Source organism: Ceratotherium simum, chromosome 17, assembly GCF_057802395.1.
Source record: "Ceratotherium simum simum isolate JZ-2026a chromosome 17, ASM5780239v1, whole genome shotgun sequence".
NCBI lineage: Eukaryota > Metazoa > Chordata > Mammalia > Perissodactyla > Rhinocerotidae > Ceratotherium > Ceratotherium simum.
In genome coordinates this window covers 13,308,502-13,325,655 of record NC_141916.1, presented here as the reverse complement: position 1 = coordinate 13,325,655, position 17,154 = coordinate 13,308,502, and the positions used below count along the sequence as shown (strand labels likewise).

The 17,154-nt window shown below is 37.2% G+C and overlaps 2 protein-coding genes across 2 annotated transcripts; both read right to left on the bottom strand.

Annotated features, from left to right (window-relative positions):
- Positions 1–347: 347 nt before the first annotated feature.
- LOC101390569 (olfactory receptor 6C6-like) lies at positions 348–1,316 on the bottom strand. Its single transcript, XM_004429198.2, is given in 1 exon segment — positions 348–1,316. A coding segment is annotated over 1 exon segment (936 nt). The 5' UTR covers positions 1,284–1,316.
- Positions 1,317–15,548: 14,232 nt separating this feature from the next.
- LOC101403666 (olfactory receptor 6C6-like) lies at positions 15,549–16,505 on the bottom strand. Its single transcript, XM_004429483.3, has one exon. It carries the CDS (start codon positions 16,503–16,505, stop codon positions 15,549–15,551), a length of 957 nt encoding a protein of 318 aa, XP_004429540.3.
- Between the last annotated feature and the right edge of the window lie 649 nt (positions 16,506–17,154).

Here is a 17,154-nt window from a genome sequence, read left to right as displayed (position 1 = left end):
CTTCCTAGAGCCCCAGTGGTAGTGTGTGTTGTTATGTTTATGTCTATAAAATTCCATTATGATTAATATGTAATTTAAAAAGTGTTTTTTGAGGAGGTCAATACCATGTCTTGTAGAGTAAATGAAATTTAACATTTGTGTTGATGACTAGAAGAGAGGACTCTTCCTATAGTTCAGAAAGGAATGCTAATCATAAAGAGAAGCAGGAAGTAAAAGGGGCATTGTGCTGAAAGGTCTGGTTAAAATGTTAGGAGAAGGTTAGCTAATTGAAGGAGAAAGTTAAGTAAATTTGAAACATGAGTAAAAAATTTTTACCTATTCTTCAAGATTTTAAAATTGAATTTTCCTCATTTTTTGAACAAAGAAATATTTTGTAGTGTATCCTTGAAGGCTAGTTTGACTTGCTGGTTCCTTAGAGTGTAAATGAAGGGGTTTAATAAAGGGGCAAATGAGGTATAGATAATGGCTACACCTTTGGATAAAGTCACCCTTTCCTTTGCCGATGGCTTCATGTAAATAAAGATAGAGCTCCCGTAAGTAAGGGAGACTACAAGCATATGAGAAGAACAAGTGGAAAAAGCCTTTGTTCTTTTCTGAGCAGAGGGGATTTTTACAATGGTCTTGATAATATATGTGTAGGAAAGAATCACTAACAGCAATGTGACCATGAGTGTTACAACAGCTGAGACAAATGAAGTCAATTCTAGGAAACGAGCGTCTGTGCAAGAAATCTGCAGCACAGGGGAAGTGTCACACATGAAATGATCAATTACTTTGGAAGCACAGAATTCCAGTTTCAGTCCCAAGATCAATGGAGGAAAGGTAATCAGAAAGCCAGCTGTCCATGAGCTGAGTACCAGGTGGTAGCACATTTTGTTGCTCATAATGATCAGGTAATGTAGGGGTTTGCAGATCGCTACATAACGGTCAAAAGACATGGCAGCCAGTAGGTAAAATTCTGTAACTCCTAATAAGAGGTAGAAGAATAATTGAGACATACAATCATTGTAGGAAATGAGTTTGTTTTTAGTCACGATGGTGATCAGGAATCTGGGAATACAGATTGTTGTCAATGATACTTCCAAGAAGGAGAAATTTCAGAGGAAATAATACATGGGAGTCTTGAGGCGGGGATCCAGTAAGGTGAGGAGGAGGATGGATAAGTTCCCCATCACACTCAACATATAGTTTAGAAAGAGAAATATAAAAATCACAATTTGTAATTGCGGGTCATCAGTCAGTCCCAGGAGAATGAACTCTATCTCTCTTGACTGGTTCTTCATTTCAGATTTGAGTACAATTACACAGACATAGGTAAACAACTCCAAAAGCGGAAATAACCAGATTTTTTAAAAGCTACAGACATAAAAAAAAAAAAAAAAAAAACATGTTCAGGAAGGCAAATAAGTTCAAAATGTTGATTTAATTTGCCAAGACAGATGATACCTAAAATTACAGCATAGATCAACCTAAGCAGCCTCTGATTGTTCCATTTAAGCCACAGCTATCTTTATAACACTACTAAATCCTTTCTGTTTCCCCATTTAAACTTCAAAGATAATTTAAATTTCACGTGATCATTTCCAAATTAACTGAACTCTGTTTAAATGTTCTAAATAGACAGAACATAAGTATTACTCGAAATGTATATTTCATATATTATTGAAAAAGTGCTTATAACATCTGGACAAGTAGACCAGGGTCAATTTGCAATGTTTATTCAAAAAGTCTTAGCTCATCAAAATACTTTTTAAATACATGGAACATATATAAATAATAACAATTACATCTTTTCTGTATGATTGAAATACTCTAATGTATACCACTAATTATTTTGTCCCATTGCAGCACTTCTCCAATATTCCTTTATCTCATTTCATTAATTATTATTTGAGGGGGTTGCAAATACATCAGTCTTCTCATAATTAGATGTATTTAATCAGGAAGTATTGAATATTGTATCTACATAAAAACAGGAAAATATGACAGTTTAAAAGTCAGTGAATATTACCTGACATGTACTTGCAGAATTGCTCTCATTTATGATCTGGATATTTTTAATAAGTTATGTATGACTTACCATATCCGAGATATATTGATAGAACTTTCCACCTATGAGAACACGGTAGAAACAAGAGTTGAAAATAAATGAATATTCTTCCTTTTATAATATTATAAAATATTCAAATATTTCAAGAGGAAATTTAATTCCAATTAAATTTTCTGGAAAAACATTCAAAACAGATATGTAATCTGGAATGGAAATTATATGCATCTGCTGATATCTTCCACTTTCACTCACGCTCATTAAAATCACAGGACCCAGATATTACAGATGATTCAAGTAGAATCCTCTTTCATGCCAGATAAGATTTATTTTCTGAGTTTTTTCCTTATATATTTAAATCAAGAAAAACATCTTCATAAAAATTCTAAATGAGAATGTGCTGCTCTAAATGAAAAGATGTTTGAGAAATCTCTCAGACGAAAGGAACACAAATTTTGTAACAAAGAATTATTGCTTCCAAGTGTACTCTAATAAAAGCCAGTTTTATCATTTTCCTCATAAGAGACGCAAGGGGATTAGTTGAAATAGAAAGAGGAAGGAAAAAGAAATGCCCTCTGGAGACTGGTGTCAGGACACACCAATTAAGTACAAAAACAGAAAAGAAAGAAAGAAGTAAGAAAAAAGAAGAGAAAACAAAGAAATAAGGAAATAAAACCACTGTGAATTGCTTTAACTGCAAAACTGAGGGGCCATTTTCCCAAAAGAGAAGCACGAGTGATGTAAACTCTCCACTTAACGCCAACGAGGATTTCAGATATTCCACGGCCCTGGGACAGTATGACCAGTTCTTCTGGAAAGAGGCTTTACCCCCAAAGGGAAACTATCTCTTTTTTTCCAGTAGGCAGTACGTTAGGATTCCGTTAACTTGATTGTGACCCACTCTCAAAATTTGTGGGAGGTCGGGGACAGCACTTAAATTAGTGGGCTAGTGGTTAAGATTCTGCTCTCTCACCACGTAGGCCTGGGTTTGTTTCTCAGTCAGGGAACCACACCACTTGTCTGTGTGTCAGTTGTCATTCTGCAGAGGCTGCATTTTGCTCTGATTCAGAAAGATACGCCACGGGTAGCCCACTGCCAAAAAAACCGGCCATGAAAACTCCATGAGTAGCAGCAGAGCACTGTCTGATATAGAACCAGAAGGTGAGAGGATGGCACAAAAAGACCAGGCAGGGTACGCTCTGCCTCGTGCAGGGTCCTTAGGAGTTGGAATCGACTGAATGGCACTAACAATAAAGTACTTCAATGGTTCCCTATTTGTTTTTGTTTTGAAACAATATAAAACATAAAGAAAAAAATACACAACAAGGATCTTTTATTCCTGAACCATTTGGTGCTCCATCTGCTACTCAATACAGTAGTGTGCATTTACGACCAAAAGAATATTCTGCTAGATAAGCACCATACAACCTTCATTATCAGGACATTAACATTGCTACATTATTAATATCTAATTCCCCAATCTTATTCAAGTTTCGCCAATGGTCTAAAAATTTTCCTTCAGAGAAAAAAATAATATAATTTAGAATTACGTGTTTCATTTAGTTGTCATAATTTTTCAGTTTCCTTTAATTTGGAATAGTTCCCTAGTTTTTTCTTAACTTTCAAGAATGTTGACTGGAAATTATTTTCTGGTAATTGTGTATTATGTCCCTCATTTTTGCCTGAAGTTTCTGCATGATTATATTAGATTTATTAACCTCTGGCAGGAATATCACAGAAGTGATGCTGTCTTCTCATGGAATCCTATCGGGTGTCACACTATTTCATTTTTTCCCCTTATTGATGATGTTTTATTTTACTTCTTAACTAATATGGCCGTTTAGAGGTTTGTTCACCATAAAGCTACTCTTTTATGTTTTAAGTTAATAAATATTTTGTCTAGGTACTTTGAATACTATGTAAATATCTCAACCTTTGGAAAACTGACAGTTTATAGATTAAATACTTTATATCCTTACAAATTTGTGGTTTCCAATTTTATTCATTCTTGTCATTATTTATTTTGATGCCCATTTGCCCCAGATTTGGCCAGTGTAGATCCCTTCAAGATTGTTCCCTGTCCTTTTGACAAGCTTTATCAATTTTTGAGGGCTTCTTTATTCCCCGGAGCCACAAAGTGCTCCAGGCTCATCTTGTACCTTTTCTGCACCAACCTTGGTCTAAACGATTTCTTCGGGGTCCTGGGTTTTTTTTTGTAGTAAAGAAAGTTATTTCAAAGCCAGGATCTGGGTGTTATGGGTGTTATGTATGCTCATTGTTATTGGGGATCAACATTCCCAGACCCTCACAGTAGACAGATTTACACACACACACACACACACTTGTACACATATATGCACATACACATATATACATATAAATACATACAGAGAGATGTATATATATATATACACATACACTCATATTTATACACATATACACATTTATACACACACACGCATATACACAGATATTTATACCTAGCCGTGTTTCTATAACCTCTTTCTATATTGAATAACAGGAGTTCACTCTAATACATCAATCCAGCACCACAGAGTTTATTCCATTGTATTCATCTATGTGCAATTGGGAAAAAAACCTGGCTTAAGAAGATGATATTCCCTCCAGAGATGTTTAAGTTTTAATTTTGCCAGGCACCTGAAACCCCTTAGTAACCCAGGATAATCGCAATCCAAATGCACATATTGAGATGATTTGAAGCTGAAAATACAGTACCTGTGAGAGTCTACCCACCAGAGTTGCTCAACTGGAAATTAGAGGTGTTCACCAGGTCTCCTCTGATGTCCCCTGTCTCTGTCAACCTGGGCCCAGGAATCAGTCAAAAGCACTGAGCTTTCCTCGGTGAAGACACTTCTGAATCAGCAATTCCCTCGGGGAAAATGAGGCCCAAAGGCTAGGCTTTGTTTCCTGGATCTCTCTTCCCTGTATTCTGGCCTGATCATTCCTCCCTATCTGTTATCTCCCCAAAATGTCAAGCACATGATTTTCATATTTCCCATTCCTTCCAGCTGTTTTCCATGTGAGGATGGATATATATTCAAAGTTCTCTGAAATTACTTTCTTCATAGCGATGTTAATGACATTTCCCTAAAGAAAAGAGGTTGAAACTCATCTTCAGATATTTTATGCCCTGTGAAGTTAAGCCAGTTCCATATGGGTTATCTATTCCCTATGGTTTCACAAGAGTGCTTTTATATATTGCAGATACTAATCATTTCTGGCTTGGAATATTGCGTCTCAATTTGTGGTTTATATTTTCATCATTTTCTGATGTTTTTGAAGAACTAATGCTCACAGCCATTTCTCTGCCTAAAACACCTTTAAAGTCCAATTCTTAATGATTTTGCTGCATATACAAGTCTAATTTGACAGTTATTATTGTCTCCATATTTTTAAGATATCATTAAACTATCTTTGTATCACAAAGTTGTTGTTGAGTTATTATTTTCCATGTGTATCTAATCTATCTTTACTTTCTGACTGCCTTTAAAATATTCTCATTATCTTTGCAGTTTCAGCAGTTCCATTATGATTTGCTTACTCATGGACTTCTTTTTATTTATACTTGCCTAATATTTATTTGGTTTTCTAAAAATGCAAATTGGTGCCTTTCATCAATTATGGAAAATTAGTAGTTATTATCTCTTAATAAAAGTTTTTTCCTATTCTAGATATGTTTTCCTACTGGATAGCCAATCCAACATATGTTAGAATATCTTGTTACATATGCAGTGTTCTGTGAATTCTTTCATATTTACGTTATCTTGCCTTTCTACACTGTATTCTAAATACTTTATTGAGGGGTGTTTTCCTGTTGACACACTCCTCAAATACTTCACTTAGCTATTTAATCAATATATAAAATTTTATTTCGATTATTTTTATTTTCATTTTGATAAGGTCCGTTTTTTCCAGATCTTTTTCTTCAATGGTCTCTTATCCCTACATAAAATTGCCTTGTTCTCTTTTATTCCTTTAAGCCAATATACATTATTTAATAGAGTTTGTGTGATTCTTTAAACCTCTACAATTTTTATGAGTCTATTCAGCATTTTTTTGTTTCTGCTTGTGATCACGTGTAATGACCTGCCATGCGTGTATCATGAGATATTTTACTGTGAAGTCACATTCTTTAGAACAGTGTCTGCGTGTATATTTGAGTTCTATGAAGAGGATTGGCATTTGCAGCTGTTGGGTGTTTTGGTGCTGATCACTGGGACTTCTGTTAAATAAATTTTGAGTTGGTGATATTCAAATTTGGGGGCATTATGCAATCTATTTCCAAATATGTTTAAGGGATGATAAAGTATAGGGATGAGGAAAAAGTTCTAAAGGAAGCTTTTTTTATTTTTTCCACCCATATCCAAGGTCAAAGGAGACAAGAATCCATCCACGTTTCTCTCTCTTTGGTGAAGATTTTATATTTTATTCAGATTTTGAGGAAGATAGCTTTTCCTGGTTCCAGCTCAATATGTCTACATGTAGCACAACTAACCTCTGTATATGAAACCCAAACTTTGCCTCATTATTCCGTTTCCTGAAGTCTAGTAAGTCAACACCTGGGCCAACACTTGTTTCCTGACTCTTCCCTGTGATGAACTGTTTCAGGACTCGTTCAATCTTTCTATTTTCTAGACACTGCAGATTCCACTTACTTTTCCCCCAGTTCAGCCATTCTCCTTTTAATTTTCTTTTTCAATTTATTTCATAACTTTTAGGCTTTTTGTACCAGGAAGATTTTTTTTAAGACATGTGACTGCCATATTTTAGGAAGTAAAAGACTCTTCTCCTTCCTTATGTCCCTAAGGCTGGATTTTTATTAATGTCGATAATATAACTATGTACATATTATCAATTCTTTCACTGAACAATGTATTACTTTTCCATGGATACTGTAACAAATTAAAACAAAACAGATGGCTTAATTTTTTCTATGGTTTTTTTAGTCTCTCATTTATTTCTGCTCTGATATTATTATTTCCCTTCTTCTACTCATTTTGGGCTTTGTTTGTTCTTCCTTTTCCAGTTCCTTTAGGTGCATTGTTAGATTGTTTATTTGAGATTTTTCTTGTTTGTTGAGATAGGCCTGTATTGCTATAAACTTCCCTCTGAGAACCGCTTTTGCTGTATCCCATAAATTCTGGCATGTCGTATTTTCATTTTCATTTGTCTCCAGGTATTTTTTGATTTCTTCTTTGATTTCTGCATTGACCCAGTCATTGTTCACTAGCATTTTGTTTAATCTCCACATATTTGTGGCTTTTCTGATTTTCTTCCTATAGTTGATTTCTAGTTTCATACCGTTGTGGTCAGAAAAGATGCTTGGTATTATTTCAATCTTCTTAAATTTATGGAGACTTGTTTTGTGGCCTAATATATGATCAATCCTGGAGAATGTTCCATGCGCATTTGAAAAGAACGTGTATTCTTCGGTTTTTGGATGGAATGCTCTGTATATATCTACTAGGTCCATCTGTTCTAGCGTGTCATTTAAGGCCAATGTTTCCTTATTGATCTTCTGTTTGGATGATCTATCCATTGGTGTAAGTGGATTGTTAAAGTCCTCTACTATTATTGTGTACTGTCTATTTCTCTTTTTCTGTCTGTTAGTAATTGCTATATATATTTAGGTGCTCCTACATTGGGTGTGTAGATATTTATGTGTTATATCCTCTTGTTCGATTGTTCCCTTGATGATTACGTAGCGTCCTTCTTTGTCTCTTGTTACAGTTTTTGTTTTAAGTCTATTTTGTCTGATATGAGTATTGCCACCCCAGCTTTCTTTTCACTTCCATTTGCGTGGAGTATCATTTTCCATCCCTTCATTTTCAGTTTGTGAGTGTCTTTAGGTCTGAAGTGTGTCTCTTGTATGCAGCATATATATGGGTCTTGTTGTTTTATCCAATCAGCCACTCTATGCCTTTTGATTGGAGCATTTAGTCCATTGACGTTTAAAGTAGTTATTGATAAGTATGTACTTACTGCCAATTTTTAACTTATTTTTTTCTCAGTGTTTTAGTAGTCCTTCTCTGTTCCTTTCTCCTTCTATATAGAATTGATGGTCACTTTAGTTTGACCTCTGTCTGAAAGCGGTACTCTTTAACTCTCCTCCTCCCTCACTTTATGTTTTTGATATCACGTCTAAGCTCTTTTTTCCACTTGTATCCATTACTCTCTTATCATGGAAATAGATAATTTTTCCTATTTGAGGTCTTCTCTTTTCCCCTTAAATCAGTCCCTTTAACATTTCTTGTAGCACTAGTTTCTTGGTGACAAACTCCTTTAATTTTTGCTTGCCTAGGAAACTTTTGATCTCTCCTTCCACTTTGAATGATAACCTTGCCAGGTAGAGTATTCTTGGCTGTAAGTTTTTTCCTTTTAGCACTTTAAATATATTGTGCCACTCTCCTCTAGCCTGTAAACTTTCTGCTGAGAATTCAGCTGATAGCTTTATGGGGTTTCCTTTGTATGTAATTTGTCTTTCTCTCTTTTTTTTTAAATTTTTTGTTTATTGCAGTAACATTGGTTTATAACATTGTACAAATTTCAGGTGTACATCATTATACTTCTATTTCTGCATAGATTACATCATGTTCACCCCCCAAATACTAATTACAATCCATCACCACACACATGTACCGAATTATCCCTTCTGCCCTCCTCCCTCCCCCCTTCCCCTCTGGTAACCACCAATCCAATCTCTGCCTCTATGTGTTTGTTTGTTGTTGTTATTATCTACTACTTAAGAGTGAGATCATACAATGTTTGACCTTCTCCCTCTAACTTATTTCACTTTGCATAAAACCCTCAATGTCCATCCATGTTGTCAGAAATGGCTGGATTTCATGAAAAGATGTTCAACATCATTAAGTATCAGAGAAATGCAAATCAAAACTACAATGAGATATCACCTCATGCCCGTCAGAATGGCTATAATTAACATGACAGGAAACAACAAGTATTGGAGAGGATGTGGAGAGAAGGGAACTCTCATACACTGCTGGTGGGAGTTCAAACTGGTGCAGCCACTATGGAAAACTGTATGAGGATTCCTCAAAAAATTAAGGGTAGAACTACCATATGCTCTAGCTATTGCACTGCTGGGTATTTATCCAAAGAACTTGAGAACACCAATGCGTAAAGATACATGCACCCCTGTGTTCATTACAGCATCATTAACTTGTCTTTCTCTTGCAGCCCTTAGGATTCTCTCTTTATCTTTAATTCTGGACATTTTGATTATGATATGTCTTGGTGTGGGCCTCTTTGAGTTTATCTTGTTTGGGGCTCTCTGTGCTACCTGTACTTGGATGTCTATTTCCTTCTTCAGGTTAGGGAAGTTTTCATCTATTATTTCTTCAAATAGATTCTCTGCCCCTTTATCTCACTCTTCTGCTTCTGGGACTCCCATAACTTGGATGTTAGTGCACTTGATGTTGTCCCAGAGGCCCCTTAGACTGTCCTCACTCTTTTTAATTCTTTTTTCTTTTACCTGTTCAGCTCGGGTGATTTCTTCTAGTCTTTCATCCAGCTCATAGATCCGTTCTTCTGTATCCTCTACTCTGCTTTTGAGTCCCTCTAGTGAATTTTTCATTTCCAGTATTGTATTCTTCATTTCTGATTGGTTCTTTTTTATATCTTCCATTTCTTGTTGACATTCTCACTGAGTTCATCTATTCCTCTCCCCAGATCAGTGAGCACCCTTAACATTCTTTGTTTGAACTCTCTGTCAGGTAGGTTGCTCATTTCTGTTTCACTTAGTTCCTTTTCTGGGGTTTTGTCCAATTCCCTTACTTGGAATGTATTCCTCTGCCTCGTCATTTTGCCTCTTTCCCTGTGCTTGTGTCTACGTATTAGGTAGGTCAGCTACGTCTCCTGCTCTTGGATAGGCGACCTTGTATAAGTGATGCCTTAGGAGGCCTGCAGTGTGCTTCCCTCAGTTCTCAATGTTCCAGGAGAGACCCCTATGTGGGCTACGTGTGTCCTTCTGTTGTGATGTGTTTGCTCTCCCTGTAGACGCCCAGGGAGGCTGAGTTATACTTCTGGCCAGCTGTTGTAATGCTCAGCTGCTTGTAGTTGTTGTGGGCCCTTCAGTCTCTTTATCAGGTGTGGGGAGCCCCAGCACAGTTGGTTGCAAGTTCTAATACCACATTTGTGTTGCAGTATTTCTTTTAAGTGAGTATGCCCCCACCGTGGCAGGTTGTTAGGCTCAGGGGCTTACAAAAGCTATAAGCCTCTAGCCTTTAGGTCTCTTGTCAGCTCTCTGAGGATTGTAGCTGGGTGGGGCTGGTCTCAGGCACAGGAGCACCTAATTGTTTCAGGCTTTGGAAGGTGGGGCAAACCCCCTATGTGGGTCTTTGAGAAGCACATGTCTTCTGCAGCTGACAAGCCCTGTCGCCCACAGATCCACACACACAGTCAACACAGTCCTGCCCCCTTTGCATGCCCCAACCACCGGAAGTGAACCCATTCTCTCCACAGCGGGGGCCCCACACACTCCACCACCACCCCACACTCTCCACCCGCTCCTTGTGCACACCCTGCCCCACTGAAGTGGGCTCAGTCGCCAGGCTGCAGAGAATCCAGTCACCAATCTATGCATGCCCACAAGTTGTCCGAGGGCTTGTTGTTGGGTGGGGCGAGTCCCTAGGTGGGCTGCCTGCCCTGGCTGAGCTCGATTAAATTGGCGCTCTGGTGGGTGGGGCAGACCCTGGGCTAGTAGGCCAGGTAGAACTCCAATGGCCTCTGTGTCAGCACACCCACACCAGGCCACAACAATGGCTGCCACCAATGTCCCAGTCCCTGGAGAGGTCTCACCTCTCACTGCAATGCACTCAGAGCCTATCAGGTGAGTCTCTTTTCACCAAAGCACTGTGCACCTTTCTTTCTGGTAATTTTAGGTTTCTTTCTGAAACAAGTGAGTTTGCATGTGGGCCCTTTAAGAGCTGGTTTTAATTTCTTTGTGAACCAGCATTTCTGGGGGTACTCCCCAATGTTTTAGTAGCAGGCAAAGTCAGACATTATGCCACTTGTCTTGATTGTGCTGGGTCCACAAAATGCCCACAGCGGGGGCACTCCCCAGCTCAGGGCCCCGCTCATCCAGGGAGGGCTGCAGATCTTTGGGCTGCTCCTGGGCGGCCATGAAGCTGGCAGCTTGTGAAAGCAGCATTTTTTCTCTCCTGAAGGGAATTTGTGCCTCTTCCACCTCAATTAGGATTGTCGTTTGTTGCAAGAGTTTCTCTTATCCCGTTTTCAGTTCTCTCTCAGGGGTAATTTTTCTATGAGTAGTTGTAAATTGGCTGTGTCCACGGGAGGAGGTGAGTTCAGAGTCTGCCTACACCGCCATCTTGACTTCTCCAGCAGTTTACTTCTTACTTTACGTTTTCAACTGGACCTTCTATGACTGCATTCCAAGTGGAAAAGTAGAAGAGCATGAGATATCAGATCAATTATTACATTGACCTGAACCATTTTACTCTATAGTTACAGCAATTTTAAGAATTAAATTTTACTTTTGAATTAAGACAATTCTCTCATGTCCTCTAGGGAAACAATTTGCCTCCAAACTTTGATTTTATTATATTGGGGTGATCATGCATCTAGATGAAAAGAGCACGGAGAGAGAGAAAGATAAAGAAAGAGACAGAGATGAGGGCAGGAGTCAAGAAGAGAGAGATTAGATGTCAACTAGATGAGATTCAGTTTTTTCAGAATGTCTTAAACAGACTGATCTCTATATAAACCTCGCCTCCATTTTCTAAAGTCCTGGATTATATCTTTATTATATAAAATTGTAACATCATTTGATTTTCATTATGAACATATACTTCTGTGTAAATTTATTCATTTTATCTCTGTGCAAAGTCAATCCAATGATCTCAGGTAACTTTCTTCAGATCACATAGATGGTTAGTGATATAAGAATTCCATTGCCAGGATCACAAACTTATCTTCATTTTTATCACCATCCTCATCTTCATCATTGTCATTATCACATATCTAAAACATTCAACTGTATGAATAAAACTCTTAAATTTCTTGTTGGCATATGAAATCACTATGTCTGTTTATTCACTCTCTGATTTAATGTATTTTTGAAAAAGGAAGGAAAATATTCCTCTTGTTTGTGACAGTACTATATTAAGTCTTAATTTATGTTTAATTCCTTTACTCTACCACTCAGTTTTTATACTGCATTGATAGAAAATTAGTTTAAGTACGGACATTGTTAGGGAAGACTCTGATGTCATAGGATAAGACAAACATTTGCCTAAAGCCCCAAGTCCACCTGGTGCTAACAATGTCCTACTGGACTGGCAAGGGTCTTTAAGATTTTGGTAGGTGAAACTTAAATTCCTCACCCTTAAGTGATTTGGGAAGCTTTAAATCTATAAAAGGCAAGAACTAAGCAGAAGAATGTTTATTGAGGAAAATATGCTCAACCCACAAAACTCTTAGGATCCTCCGTCATATGGTTTAAGATCCAAACATAATCCTTCTACTAAGACACTTTTATTGTATGTATTTTCTCTCTCTCAGTAATCAATGAAACTATGAACATTCAATTTCATGAGGCATATCAGGCATGTCCTCTTCTATAATTATTTCAAGTTCTTAGAGCTTTGTAAGCATTTGTTGAGGTAATGAATGAATGAACAATGAACAGAGTGTTCTTTCCAGGATCTGGAATTTGTTGAGTATAAAGCATTTATCCTAGAAGACCTTATAGCAGAGGTCATGTTCTCCCTGGGACGTAATTCTAGAGCTTAATATCTATACCTGTGCGAGCTTCGTGAAAAAATTAAATTACTTTAAGAGTAATATAATTCATTTCCCTATTTCTGTCACTCTTTTTTATCATTCTTCCTTCCATCAGAAACCCATCTACTGTCCCTTGTAGAACATAATTTTCAAGCAGGGTGACAATGGTGTCTGAAGTAATATGAATGTATTATGTGGATTTTAAACATTCATAAATTCAAACTCTTCAAACAGTGCCCTATTTAATGGGAGTAAATTAAACAAAAAAGTACAAAATGAATCTCACCTCTCCTCACTTGCCCCCAATACTGACATCACTCGCTGGGCAGAGCCAGTGATAGAAGCAATGATTTGCAATATCTGAGACCACATCTTTGGCTATTTTCAAAGTAACTGCATTGAATTGCCTGTTGCCAACTCAGCATCACATATGACTTTCTTAGCTGTACTCTAAGTGCAGAGGAGAGGGTGGATGCCATTTCTCAGAGTCCTCTTCCCTCTATGGTTCTAATTTACAGTTTGTCAACGAGAGGACTTTGTGCAAAATTTGGAAGTTGGAAGAGAAGCAGAGGCTATTGTTCTCCAGATGTGTTTGTAGTCAGACTGGAGAGCAGAGGCGAGATCCACAGTGGATTCTCAGTAAGTGAGAACTACACTTTACTGCTAAGACTATTGGTAGATGCTTTCTCAGAAATTACTAAGAGTCACTGCAGTTTCCCACAAGCTTTCCTGAACCATGCTCTATAAGGTTTCAGTGAGATCTGTAGTATTAGTGTCCTCAATATTCTATCCAATGTTCAAACATTGTTCTCTTGCTCTTCAAAAGCAGGTTGAGTCTTGGAGCCTGTTGCATTTTTAAAATAGTAAAAGGACTTAATTTGGAACTGAGACGGGCTCCTAAAATGAGCAACAAAATGGTCAATGGCGTTCCTCAACATGTATCCCTCTTTTTGTTCTCTGGGGACAATTCCTGGTAATCCCACTGACTTGGAGAACAGGAAGTGAAGAGTAGAGTCACCAAGACATAGAGGAACAATCCCTTCCCATCAATTTCCCTTTGGCAGACAGTTTATTTCAAAGGACATTATGGGATGACAGAGGCTTTCAGCAATTGGCATTTCAGAATATGGTATGTACTGAATTTTGACACAGAGAAAAGTAAATGATTCAGCCTTGGGGAGACGTTCCTCAGAGAATAAGAATGCCAAGGTGTGGAAATAGGGCAGAGAAAGCAAGCTGTGACAAAAGGACACCAGAGATTCTGCTAAGTCGCATCAGCAAAATGGAATGATCTGAAGATGCATGCAATAGCATGGATGAACCTCAAAAACACTATGTTGAGGAAGTGAAGCCAGACATAAAGTTTATGCTTTGTTGTTTCTTTTATAAGAAATACCTGGGGGCTGGCCCGGTGGTGTAGCCGTTAAGTGCACAGGCTCCGCTGCGGTGGCCCTGGCTTCAGATCCCAGGCGCTCACCGACACACTGCTTGTCAAGCCACGCTCTGGTGGCATCCCATATAAAGTGGAGGAAGATGGGCATGGATGTTAGCCCAGGGCCAATTTTCCTCAACAAAAAAGAGGAGGATTAGTGACAGATGTTAGCTCAGGACTAATCTTCCTCACAAAAAAATAAAAATAAAAATTCAAAAGAAATACCAGAAAAGGCAAAACTTGTGTCTAGTGACTGAAAGAACATCAGTGGGCACCTGGATCCAATAGTGGGCAGAGGAGGGGTGATGGCTGGGAAGAGGTAAAAGGAACTATTTAGTGTGATATAAGTGTGCTCTGTCTTTATCATTACAAGGGTGGCAATTTTTGTCCAAATCCACTGGTTTAAAATGATTATGTGCACTTTTATATAAAGTATACTTAAATTTGATTAAACGACATATTCAGAATTAATTTTTAATTTACAAGTGGTTTAAATTATACCAAAAGATCCTCAGACCCAGATATAAGTTATACCTTGAACTTCTTCCATGGGTTACTATCATTTGTGGGACTAAGACTACAAGGTAATATAAGCAATTTTGACCAAAGCCTGCAGTTCAATTACTTCTACACTAAACAATAACTGATAATGTTTACAAATACCATATTGTTAATCATTATAACTATCCAGGTGAAAGCTATTTAGTGGAATCTCTGTTCTTTTGCACATTTTATAAGTCAGGTTACAGCACCTTTGAAATTTTTATTTCCTTGTGCATTTTTCAAGGTTCAGCATAAATGATGATGTCTCTTGGAAGGCTAGGTTGATCTTTAAAATTAATCAGATTTCTATCTCTTTTTCATTACAACAGCAATTACATGATACGATAATTATCAGGTTTGGAATGTGACTCTCACAGTTTTAGCAAACCAAAATACTTAGGAGTAGATGCAACGCTTAGCAATTAGCACACATGTTGAGAAAATTAACTAAGTATATACAGCAAAGTTCATTTTTAGAAAGCATTCAGTCAGCACATGAAACTATCTTTTATGAGAAGACGTATTTGTAGCCAAAGATGAAATTTAAGAATCTGGATGGAAGAAGGTAGTTTACTACTAAGGAGTAAAAAGATTTACTCAGAAATAAGAACAGAGAGAAGTGCAGAGATCAGGAAGACTTGTAAACCTAATATGATATAAATCACTGAGGGGAGAAATGGCATAGACATGAACTAATGAATTGAAAATTGTATTCAATTTTTCTATTCATGTCTCAACAACACATTATTTATACCAAAATTTTTTCTCACTGTTATGAGAATAAAATAATCTTTGAAGCATATCTTTGAAAGCTTCTGTCACTTGCTGATTCCTTAGGGTGTAAATGAAGGGGTTTAGTAAAGGAGCAACAGAGGTGTTGAGCACAGATACACCTTTAATTAAAGTCACCCTTTCCTTTGCTGATGGTTTCATGTACATAAAGATACAGCTCCCATAAGTAATAGAGACAACAACCATGTGTGAAGAACAGGTAGAAAAGGCCTTTGCTTGTTGTCGAACAGAAGAGAATTTTAGAATGGTTTTGATGATGTAAGTGTAGGAGAGGCTCACTAACAACAAAGTGACCACGAGTGTCACCACAGCTAAAACAAAAGCCATCAATTCTATGAAATGTGTATCTGTGCAAGAGATCTGCAGGATAGGAGAAGCATCACAGAGGAAGTGATCAATAGTTTTGGAAGCACAAAAATCCAGCTTGAGTCCCAAGACCAAAGGGGGAAATATGATTAGGAAGCCAGTTACCCAAGAGCTGAGTACAAGCTGATAGCACACTTTGCTGTTCATAATGATTGGGTAATGCAAGGGTTTGCAGATGGCAACATAGCGGTCATAGGACATGGCAGCCAGAAGGTAAAACTCTGTGACTACTAGCAAAAGAAAAAAGAATAATTGAGCTGCACAGCCGTTGTAAGAAATTGTTCTGTCTCCAGTCAGAATGCTTATCAAGAATCGTGGAATGCAGACGGTTGTGAATGAAATCTCTAAGAAGGAAAAATTTCTTAGGAAGAAATACATTGGAGTCTTGAGATGGGGATCCAGCATGGTGAGGAGGAGGATGATTAAGTTCCCCATGAGACTCAAGATGTAGTTGAAAAATAGGAACATGAAAACCACAATTTGCAAGAGAGGGTCATCTGTCAGTCCAAGCAGAATGAACTCTATTTCCATTGATTTGTTCATTTCTTTTTTTTCCTATCAAAGCTAGAGAACACAAAAATTAAATAAGAAACTTCATGACCTCATTCTCATAGAACGTTCCATACTCAGAAACCTATCTATGTGCAAATATTTTCACAAATCTGAGTTCATCAAAATGAACATTTCCTCTAAAGTCGGTCATTTTTACAAAAATGCTGAGTTTCTTCCCGTGACAAGATTTAAATAAGTCCTTCTTACTAGTTAATAGGGGGCTTATCAGTCACTGAAATTTAACTCCACAATTTAGTGTAAAACTATAACTCATCTTTCCTTAATTTTTTCCTTTTTTCTTTTCTTATCTTTTCTTTACTTTTTCCCTTACCCTAATAGGCTACTTAAATAGTTCATTTTTTATATTTTCTGAATTTAGCAAATATCTCAAGTAATTTTTCTTCCATTTATTCATCAGCAAGGTCCATTTCATATTTCCTTTCTGACTTTTTTTTTGGTATCATTTTCTTTCAGGTTTTTTTTTTTTTTTCTTTTTTTAACTCCATTTGCTTGCCTATTCATATACTTTAGGATTGGCCTTTAGATTCAACCCTTAATCAATTCCTAGTAAATCATTAACAATGCCTCAAATCTGTATGACTTGGGAAATAAAACAAACAGAAAAACTAAAATTGGTCTT